General features: G+C 41.5%; 2 protein-coding genes across 2 annotated transcripts; both read right to left on the bottom strand.

The window, feature by feature from the left end:
• Positions 1 to 3,070: 3,070 nt before the first annotated feature.
• Positions 3,071 to 5,149, bottom strand: LOC145433324 (histone-lysine N-methyltransferase set-1-like). The gene is made up of 5 exons (XM_080310401.1): positions 4,683 to 5,149; positions 4,531 to 4,615; positions 4,372 to 4,475; positions 3,472 to 3,618; positions 3,071 to 3,406 (listed from the first exon to the last, which is right to left on the bottom strand). The coding sequence occupies exons 1-5, from the start codon at positions 5,147 to 5,149 to the stop codon at positions 3,172 to 3,174; spliced, it is 1,038 nt and encodes a 345-aa protein (XP_080166527.1). The 3' UTR covers positions 3,071 to 3,171.
• A 61-nt stretch (positions 5,150 to 5,210) lies between these two features.
• Positions 5,211 to 7,588, bottom strand: LOC145433323 (putative rRNA-processing protein EBP2). The gene has a single exon (XM_080310400.1). It carries the CDS (start codon positions 7,473 to 7,475, stop codon positions 6,522 to 6,524), a length of 954 nt encoding a protein of 317 aa, XP_080166526.1. The 5' UTR covers positions 7,476 to 7,588; the 3' UTR covers positions 5,211 to 6,521.
• Positions 7,589 to 11,253: the final 3,665 nt, after the last annotated feature.

The raw sequence follows: 11,253 nt of genomic DNA, 5'->3' as shown, positions 1-11,253 counted from the left end.
ACTCGAAACAAACAGAAAATGCAAAATATTGGGCTTATTAGGATGTATAGACTCGATACGGATCTTAAATTACAATGCAGCACTTTCTAAAAATTACCACTTGGATTCATCATTGTGATTCAAACCCAGTAAAATATTGATTGTGTATTGTGTTCATGTGCTACAAATGGTCAACGCTAGAATTTTGTATCTCTGCTAAAGACGCACACTGTATAATATGATGTACAAGTTACGATGTGATGTAATGAACAGATATAGGACGACCATGTGTCGCCTGATTGGAATCGCTGGCCTTTTTGCCTGATATATCAGGTGAGCAGCGATGATTCTCCAAGTTAAAGTAATTTAATAAAAAATAATTGAAAAATAGAATATAGTGTGAGCACAGGACAGACACCGATTCCATACAGGCGGATGTGAGTGTGGCGTGGTCCACTAGCATGCCACTTCAAAACTTTTAATATAACTTCATGTCAGGTGACCAAACCAATGCGTGGTAACGCTTCTATGGCGCGGGTTCTCCCATATACAAGGTCCGTCTCATCACCATATTCCTTCCTTGATTTCAACTTGACAAAACGCTGACCCCATATTGCGGGACTTGCGCTAGATGGTGGAGCTGAACTCAAAAGATACGTATGGGCCTGATCTATCGATAGAGTTACTAGTTGCATACCACACGAGAATAGTATGCAGGAATCCAATCCCCTAACCGCAAACCCTTAGCCATCCAGCCTCCATGCACAAGCTTAAGCGAGTTGTGGGACTCGAAGTTCTCGCTATTGATTGATACATACACTTCGAAAAGTTACGCTGGACATCAGCAATTTTACATACAACTGCAGTGTCCAATTTCCACAGATAGATGCTGACGCCAATAACGAAGAAATTTCAAACAAGGCTTTAGCGACTCCGACTACGGAAGACAAGACAACGGCAAAGATCAGCAAGTAAGCAGCAAAATAATTTAATAACAGGGTAGTAGACGGAGTTGGAACCGGAGATTAGGATCCTGTTGAAAAGTCAGAACGGGACGATATAAACAATAAACAGAACAAGTTAAAGATTTACTATAGATTTCCAGCGGGGCTGGACTGGATTCGGATTTTAGAAATGTCTCAGTCGTCATATCATATCTACCTTGACCTAGCTAAAACATAAAAATATGGGGCATCATCATCATCATCATCATTGGTTTATTAGCAATTTTATCAGTTCAATACACCACAAAAAATGCGATACAATGAAAGAAAGGAAGATGTCGAAGCGACTAGGTTGTCTATGGAATCTGACACCCACCTTGGCCTAGGCGATGTAAAGAGGAGGCATGCACACTGAATGAAAGTAAAGAAGATAGTATAGAAAAAGAAAGCGACAAGAAATAGGGCGGCATGTCATGGGAAGCGGGATCGATAGGTCAGTCGTGGTCCGGTAGTCTTGAGGATGGACTGTATTTATTTAGTAGTAATTGCTTGTATTTCGACTTGAATGTGGACATGCTCGTCGACTGTTGGATGGCCGGAGGGATACTGTTCCACACATCAGGTCCGGCATATTTGATAGAGCGATGACCTTTTCGGTCGATCATATGATATTTGGACGACGTGGACGCGCGTTTGTTGTACTTGTGCGCTTTTGATTCAGAGGTAAAGAAGTCATTGAAATATTCGGGGCAACGACTGCAGTGAAACTGATACATAAACTTGGCAATTTCTAGTTTCCGCATATCTTCTATGTTTAGGACGCCGAATCTCTTCAGCAGCGACTTATTGGATGGGCACTGGGCAGCCAGGCCCCTTTGGGGCCCTAGCTATGATTCAGAGTACTTTATGCTGTAGTTTCTGCAGTGGCTTGAGTGCAGTTGTGTGTGTTGAGTGCAGGGCATGTGAGCTGAATCAAAAGTTATACAAGAAAACACATACCATAGCCCGATAATTGCAACCAAGACCAGTCGCACTCGCAAACCAGATGACTCGGGGTCCGATTACCGATGGCCGCCTCCCATCACGAACCCAGCCGCTGATGAGCAAAACCAGTACTATTCCCAACCACTGAGCTATTTAAACAACCCGGTTAAATGGGTAGGAGTAGGATTGCGGCATGCAGCACTTATCCACTGCAGAAACCAGGCCGAGATGATGATTTATGGGTGAAAAAGTCAGCATTGAATCTTCCGTAGAAGTGACCGTAATGGAACTGATATATAAACTTGGCAATTACAAGTTTCCTCATATCTTTCATGTGCAGAATATCGAAACTTATTAAATATATTTACTTGTTGGTCGCACAACCAGGCTCCTTCGCGACTTAGCAATGATACGGAGAACCATACCCTGACGTAGTTTTTGCAGTTGCCCAAGTGCGCTAACCCTTACGGCACGCCGTAAGAGAATGCCATATTGAAATTCGATTGGAAATAGGAATTGTAGATATCAAACTTCAAATGCTTATAGCTAGCGCTAGATAAGGCAGGGCGGATTATGATTCCGAAACTTGATAACCGAGACACGAGAGTAACTTGTTACAGCTACAGGTATATTTCCGTGAATAGAGGTTACAATTAATCGTCGCTAATACTATGAGCTGCTTATTGATGGAGATTTGCATTTTGATCCTCAGAATCGGCCCCACTGAGTAGACCACCCATGGACCTCCAGATGTCCTGGTCTCATCAAACTCCATCCACTATAGATTGATATATCCCATGAATAATAGCCTACAGACATGATAGCGTGCTTTCCTGCATGTTATGAAACACTGCATCAATTGAATACTACTTCAGACGTTTTGGCACTCGTCAGCACATTAAGCAGCATCACATAAGAGCATGCGTCGACGAAACAAATAGTTGGAACCCAACGACGGCACGGTCCTGAACAACTATACGGCCTGTGCCACCAAAATTCTGAACTTACTGCCACACTTCTTGCAACTATACATTTCCTATAAATGAACGTATGACATCGATATTACGGAAACAATTATGGTTAAATGTCATACCATATCCTTGCCCAGCATAAACGCATAAGTGCTACAATTCGCTCTGTAAGACTTGGACTGACTCTGCAAAAACAACTAAAAACAGTATAATTTCTATGATTGAAATTCAACATAACAAGATGGCAATAAATAAAAAACTGTGCAAAAAATAAGACTGCAGCAAAAACAATATCACGCCAACTTCAACCAGGGGTGAGACTGCAGAGTCTCTTTATCCCTATCACCGTAATCATAGGTGAGTTCTTCCCCAGCACCAATATCCCTCTTAGCAATGATAATAAGTCGCGGACCAGCTCTCTTTTCGTCATCTTCTGGCATCGATATCAACTTTGTTTTGCAGTTAGGACCTTTTCGGCTATGATTCAGTAATCGACCAAGCCTCCCGGACTCTTCTGTAGCATCCACACTAAATTGAATCAGAGAAAGAATAAACGATATGGGTAATTTACTGTCTAAATGATTTCACACTACCAGAAATTAGTGTTCTCAAAAACAAAGTAGTACATGTAGCAGCCGATAGAAGGATCACTGGAATATTTGACTTCCCGCTTCTTAGCTTCATTCCAATCGATCAAATCCCCTGCATACTCGACGATGAAAGATCCCTTCTTGAATGCTCTGAAAGATATAGACTTCATCGTTAAGATTAGGAGCGAATGTCATGGGCATAGTTTAGGTGGGTGCATGGATACAACAGAAAAGGAATGGTAATCGATCATGACAATGAGGTACATAAACAGCCATGGATTCATCAGAACAATGTAACACAGCTAGTCGACTAGATCAGCTTGCAAATGACATTTATAAAATGAAACATGGGAGCGCAGGGTGAAACTTTCAATAATATTTTAATATAGGGCTGATGTATAGATAACCGGGGAGCAATTACTCGACGCATTCTTTTGGTACGAGGCACAAACGTCTCCCGGTTGTTGATATCATATTTCAAATAGAATAGGTAAAGTAATTCCTGGGTTAGAGAACGTGGGGCTTATAATTAAAATCAGTGGCAGTCGGCCCATAAGTCGATATCAAAAAGCAGGCCTCCACCTTCCCAACCATATACATTTAGTTGAACTTTCACGAAATATGCATGATGTAAGGAGCCAGATTATCAAGTAGGCTATATTGGTCATTACCAAATTATAGACCTCCACCCTCATACCACCAAAGTTAAAGGTAAATCCTAACTGGAACAAGGAAGGTACCACAATTATAACGTATTGGATGAGAAATGCAGCGAAATTAGGGGATACGAACAGTTCAATCTTCATGGAACGTCTTCTGCATAACAATCCACAGTGATTGTGAACATTTGACAAACGATTCATCAAGCGTTGTCTAATATCAATCATAAATTTATCATAACACCTGAGCGCCACCACACCCCTGCCCTTGTTCTCAAATTCACGAACAGCGAGGTCATCTTCCGCTTTGCTCTTGATGGCTGCGATGACGGAATCAGTCTGTTCTTGCTAGAAACAAATTCCAAGTTGGCACAGGAAAAGAAATTTAATACCATGAACATACCTCCAAAACAGATTTACTTTTTCTGGTACTTCTACGAACTGGGTAGTAATCTGTGAGAACATGGCTCTTTACGGCTTTTGAAGTCCTGAATGGGTAGTCAATTATTACTAGAGAAGTCGAAGATGCAGGTTTAAGTTAGAAAATATTCTTACTGTGACTTCGAAGGCCCCTTCTTTTTGGCCTTTTTCTTCGACTTTGTGGTATCCTTTGCCACTGTGCGATCAGTACGTCTTTCCACATTTTCTGGATTCGAATTTGCATTAGAACTTTCTTCTGACAGGCGTGTTGTCAGCGGCGGTGATTTTACAATCTCCCCATTTGTCTCATTGTCACCATTATTTTCGTTCAGTCTTGTAGTGGAGTTCTCAAAGCTTTCATCCAGTGTCAATTGCCTTTTTGGTTTAGACGGCCCTCTTTTTGAGAGTCTACCAATGAAGTTCAAGCTTTTGGCGAACGGGCTGTTCCTCGGTTTTTCACTATTTGTCACTCCCTTGACATTCTTAGCTTTGATGACGTGACGCTTCTTTTTCGGCGACTCTTCAGGCTCTGGAACCTGCTTGATTTCAACGTTCAAAGAATTTGCTACACCCAGATCGTTTTCACAATGTGCATCGGCCATAATTGGCTTTTTATAAATTTCCGTTTCTCTGGTTCTGAATTAGAATTACAGAACTCGAATGCTGAAAGTAATCACAAATCAATCACCATTATTCGGCAGTGTCACTCGAGTGAAAACATTCGCGCAAAGCAGCATTGATCACAGCCACATGAATTTGTAGAGACTACGTCACCAATCAACTCACGGAAATGGCAAATATCAAAAATTAATGATTCACATAAGCAAAACATTCATAATAAATATTTTTGATATTACACTGCTGTCATAACAATATCGAATGCAGCATTCAGCAAAAGAATAGTCGCATTCCAACCAATGTTGCCTTCAAGCTACGAGTGTGCGCGGCGGCGCACTGCTGACAATGTCGCTGCGCACAGAAAAATCTGTGCCGCGCACAAAAAAGCTGAAGTGATGACCTGTTATCCAAGGGACCGGGTAGTGAGTTGGTGAGTGCGCGCAGACTCGTGAAAATTAGAGGGAACATTGATCTAACTATGTAACAGGTGTAAATTAACCAATGGCATCCATTGTCGACTCATTGGTCGGGCTGGGTGATTTGATTCTGAATCGAGTATAATGCTTCGAATATGTTATCACTCCATATGACGCCAAAACATTATGAATAATGTGGAAAGTTTGAATATGTACGTTTTATGCGACCACAACGAATAAGATGCCAGTTCTACATCACATTTTAGATAATTTGGTATTTTGTCGACCATACCCATTCCATTGAACTTAGTGACAACGCTGTGGGATAATCACGACTTGACAGACATGTGTCATTTCCAAAAACGTGCGTAGCTTTTTACTGCATTTTCTCATGTTGCGATACCAAACCACAGTGGAAATAGCACCAAAAATAGAATTCTCGTGAATAAACAACCTTTTAGTGCCAACTGCCAACGACCGTCCAATTTCAGTACTCGAAAAAAATCCTCTTCCACTGCTTGATTCAAATCATTAGAATTAATACTCGATTCAGATTCGAGTACTCGAATCACATTGCCTAACCCTACGCATTGCAATCACGGCCGTGACAGAAAAATGATGTCGAATACAATCACAACCCATTTTGTGACATATTTACCTCAAGATAACGCACAACCCAAAACATTATTGGTAAGCGTACAGTTGAGAACTGTTGGCACAGCAATATTGAATTGTAACATTTTTGTAATAACAGGGTAACATCAATTTAAGCCTGTTTCAAAATTTTATGTATGTTCCTCAAATTTGGAAGTTAGAATAACATACGCTTTTTGATGATTTTTCTGTGAAAATTCCACTTCACACCGAGGCGTCGCGCTAACCATCGCTCACAGCAAGCTCTAACATAGGATATAGATAGCAGCGTGACATCAGAGTTTTATTACCGTTTATTACTGTTTTTCATTTTTTGACGCCTTCCCTTACCGGGTCTTTTGTTACCATTTCTGCCCAACTGGGGCTTAGCGCGCCGAAAACCAGTAGTGTCATTAGTGCTATTAGTGGTGTTTGTTTTGTTTCCTTTTTTCCTGCCGCCGTATCCAAATTTCTCATCCCGAAACGATCGTGACTTTGTCCGTCTCTGTAGCCCTTGCTGCATTTGTGATTGTTTACCCCCGCGTTTTCCTTTCTTATCGTCATCGAGGAAGTCCATACTGTCTTTTTTTCCTTTTCGAAATTTCTTGACATTGTCAAGCATTTCCTTCTTCTTTTTCCTTCGTTCTGCTTCTACAGCTTGTTGAACCTTTTTACCGTATTTTTTCAGTTTCATCTGACTTCTGAATTTTTCGGTTTTCTCCTTCTGCCGTTTCAACACTAGCAACTTTTCCCGTAGCTTTTTCATGTGATCATCTTTTTTCGCCATTTCTGCGAAGTAGTCATCTGGCCGTACGGTTAAAATTCCAGCTTCCTTCAGTTTCGGAATCGCTTCAAGAACGGCGTCTTTGGCTTGTGTTAGAAACATGAATTCTCGTTTAAAATCATTGTGGACAGTAAATAATCGGCTTCGAGCCATAGCCTGCGCTTCTTCAGCAGCAAGATTTTGTGAGAACTCATCATCTTTACGAGACTTTCTTACCACGGTAACGTCTAACCTCTCCAGCCACTCAAGCTTTGATGACTCCAGCTCTTCCAGCTTTTCCAGCATTCCTTCTACGTTGTTTATAGCCGGCCGGGGGGCTTTTTCTTCTTTGTATATTCCACTCTTCAAAAGTCCGGATTGAAACGCTGCTCGAAGTTCAATGTCTGAATCATCAGATTCATCGTCTGCCATTCGAGGATTATGCAGTTCCTCTTCAATTTCGCTATCACTGCTTGGATCTAGTTCTTCTGCATCCATGCTTGCTATCGCACAATACACAACCTTTACAAAACGATTCAGTATTGCTGAAGAATTTCTTATCAGCTGAATCACGTCGAAAGCACGCGTGCTGTGCTTTACTTCGATCGAGATACAAATTTTTTCGTAACACGCTTTGCTGATCATGCGTGAAAAATTACAACTTATACGAAAAAAAGTATCTTGGTCCGGGCATAGCGTTTACAAATGGCCATGATCCAGGCTCAAGATCAAATTCAAGTTTATTAATGAAATTTAATAGCGTAATGGTAAAGCGTCCGGCATCTTGGTCGGCAGGTCTTGGGTTCGGTCCCCGGCCGGGTCAGACAATCGAATGTGACTATGGACACATTCGATAGTCAGACCAAATACCTGATTGGTAACACTGGTATCCATGACTTCCGTGCTTGGCGCTCATGCATTACTTGGATAACATGGAGGGGTGGTGCAAGAAAGCCGTAAAACGCTATATCTGCACCTTCCTTGTCCTGCGGTATATGCACATCATGCACTCATGATATGCATATGCGCAGATCGTGTGTATGTATAGCATGAGTTGGTGTATATGCCGCAAAAACATCAAGGACAAAAATAAACTACGTCCTTTCCTTCCCTTACGTCAAAACATCACAAGTCTGCGATACAATGAAATATAGGAAGATGCCGAAACGATTTGGAGTAGTTTTTGAGATCAGACACCCACTTGGGCCTAGGCGATGTATCAGTTTAGTTTATTTATATTTTCATCATTTCAAAACACCACAAAACTGCGATACAATGAAAAGATAGGAGGGTGTCGAAACGAATTGGAGTAGTCTTTGAGATCGGACATCCACCTTGGCCTAGGTGGAGTAGGGAAGAGGCACGTACACTGAATGAAAAGTAAAACAGTGGATATAAAAGGCGAGCGACAAAATGATGTGGCATGTGGCGGAAAGCGAGATCGATGTTAGGTCGTAGATTTATCGTCTTGGGGCCTAATACACACATCCCGAATGGCCGAATCCACGTGTGTGACTGTCGATACGGGGAAGGGTTTTTTATTGCTTTATTGTGCTACCATAGCCCAGCCTAGTGCGACTAGTAAATCAAAACCTCTGTTTTGGGCCAAAGGTGGGTATCTGACTGCAGAGGTACTTACTCAAGTATATCTGACTTTCGCTACTTCTACTTCTACCTCGTAATATTTTGTGATTTGCTTACTTACTTTTCTATTGATCAGAGGTCTATTGATCAGAGGTAGTCAGTAACGAAGTACTTCTACTTTTTGGAAGTACTCAAGTAGTTTTCCTCTAATTCTGCTACTTACTCAAGTAGATCTGATTTTCTCTACTTGTACTTCTACTTCGTAATATTTTGTGATCTACTTACTTACTTTTCGCTATTTTCAGTATGTCAGGTAGAAGTAGTTTAATCATCCAATCAGGAAGATAACCTGAGGAATTTCCGGGCTGTCTTCACGGAGTATCAACATTTAATTTTCATAAAAGTTGAGTAAAACCCAGAATTTTCGTCGCGCTTGGCGCACAGTGGATACGGAGTAACCAGTATTATTTCATGAAAGTGCGGTGAATATAATGAAGGTAGCGGGTTGGCGTGGTTCCGTTCACACCGCATTGTCGTCCTTCGCCCATATGAAATATTTCATCACAGTAGGATATATATGACTCATCATAACGTTTGAAATTAATGTTTCGCAATCTAGCATCTACTTATCATACCGTAATCTAGCAGTCCATGGCGGAGTCTGCCTTTTTTTCGTTTTAGAGCTGTTTTAGCATACTACCTTTGAAAATTTCTGGACTAAAGACATGATATACATTTTCCGCTTTTAGAAGTAGCATTTATATTTCACTTTCAATTCCCAATATCATATAGTTTGAGTTCTAATTAATATCAGTTCTTTTGTCTGGATAACCATACATGTTGAAGTATAAAAGCAAGTCTAGTAATGCCTTTAATTTCCGGAAATAGAGCTACACAATATGGCATTTTGACGATCCACCATATTTTTTATCATCGTTTACTAATCGCGCAAAGTGTTTAGACCAGGGGTTCTCAACCTGGGGGGCGCGCCCCCCTTGGGGGGGGGGGGGGCGCGGAAGGCTCTCAGGGGGGGGGGCGCGAGAAATTGACAAAGTCAGTATAAATTGTACGTGTCCGAACATGTGTTTCACATCCATTATGAGAAGACGATTAATGAAGATGAAATTTATTACATATTCAAGAAAGCTTGCAAAATACAAACTCTAGCAACCGCGCTCAACGGAGTATAGTCTGATTTCAACTTGATTTGAGCAAATTTTTGAAATTCTTTGGATATATAGAGAGAAATTCCCACGTGTAAGTCATTCATTGCTTGATAGCTTTGACAGTAACCTAAAGCTTGGCGCGCTGGGCAGCTCTTGTTAGTAGCTTGCGAACTGCACTTCCTAAGACAGAATTAGATGCAACATAGGTTGCCCGGTTTCGCCCTCAATTAGGCTATAAATCAACACAATTTAATTAATTTCCAAAACTGATCAAATTTAGCCTGGCAGGACAGAACGACGCCTTGCGCTCTGTACTCATGACCAGCATCAGGATTAGTCTCAGGGTGACCTACCTTGAAATTAATTAATGGATGTCTTGTTCAATGTTTTTTGTTATTTTCAAACAAGTTTGGAGAAATTTGTCATGTAAAAGACTCAACAACTGGAATGCCGATTCAAAATTGGCGTAAGATATACCTTATGTATACTATTAGATTAGGGGTGGGCTGCCTGCGGCCGTAGAAGGGAATTTGAGCGGCGTTCGACGCCTAATTCAATTAGTAGGCTATATGTTGGCGGCCGTAGACATGCAAATTGCAATTACGAATTCACTCCCGCATTTTCGAGAGATTTTAATTAATCTTGAAATTTTCTTTGCCCTCCGCGCAATTCAACAAGACTTCATTTTTTGATTTTAATGCAGTAGCGCCCGTCTTAATCTGAGCCGGAATGGGAATTGGCAAGAAATAACAATTCGTTCGCAGCCCTGAAAAATTTTCGCGCTCCGCGCGACAATATGCACCTCCCGGCAACTATTCATAACATTGCCACTCGCGATTTCGTTGCGTACAATAGGCCATTGTGAAAAGTAGAAAAGTCCGGAGTTCACCGGGAATGGATATGGACAGTTTACCATAGGAATTTTGTGTCCAGATCGTTCATTGCGGCTATGCCCTGGAATGCGGCCTTACGCTACCCCGTACATAAGTAATCGAAATGCGGCCATGATTATCAAAAACGTTGCCCCCCTCTGTATTAGATGATGTGCTCTTTTTGACATGACGATAAATGCAAGGGGGGTCAGGGGGGCGCGATTTTTTTGACCATCTCTAAGGGGGGCGCGAGTCAAAAAAGGTTGAGAACCACTGGTTTAGACCATATCCTATACAACATATCCATATTTCCGTACTTCGACTAAACTACGGGTCAGGGTTGTAATGATTCGAGTCACGGTTCTCTGACGACTCGACTTGACTCGAGTAATTTTCTCAAAATACGGAAATGACTCGACTCGAGTCAATCTCTGTATTGACTCGACTTAGACTCGAGTTATACAGTCCATCCTCAAGATTACCGGACCACGACTGACCAATCGATCTCGCTTCCCATGACATGCCGCCCTATTTCTTGTCGCATTCTTTTTCTATGCTATCTTCTTCACTTTCATTCAGTGTGCATGCCTCCTCTTTACATCGCTTAGGCCAAGGTGGGTGTCAGATTCCATAGACTACTCCTTGTCGCTTCGA

The sequence above is a fragment of the Botryllus schlosseri genome, chromosome 2, assembly GCF_051294905.1.
Source record: "Botryllus schlosseri isolate E-star chromosome 2, Bs_hap1, whole genome shotgun sequence".
In the NCBI taxonomy this organism is placed as follows: domain Eukaryota; kingdom Metazoa; phylum Chordata; class Ascidiacea; order Stolidobranchia; family Styelidae; genus Botryllus; species Botryllus schlosseri.
Note: the sequence above shows the minus strand (reverse complement) of the source record. Positions and strands in the feature narration are given on the sequence as shown.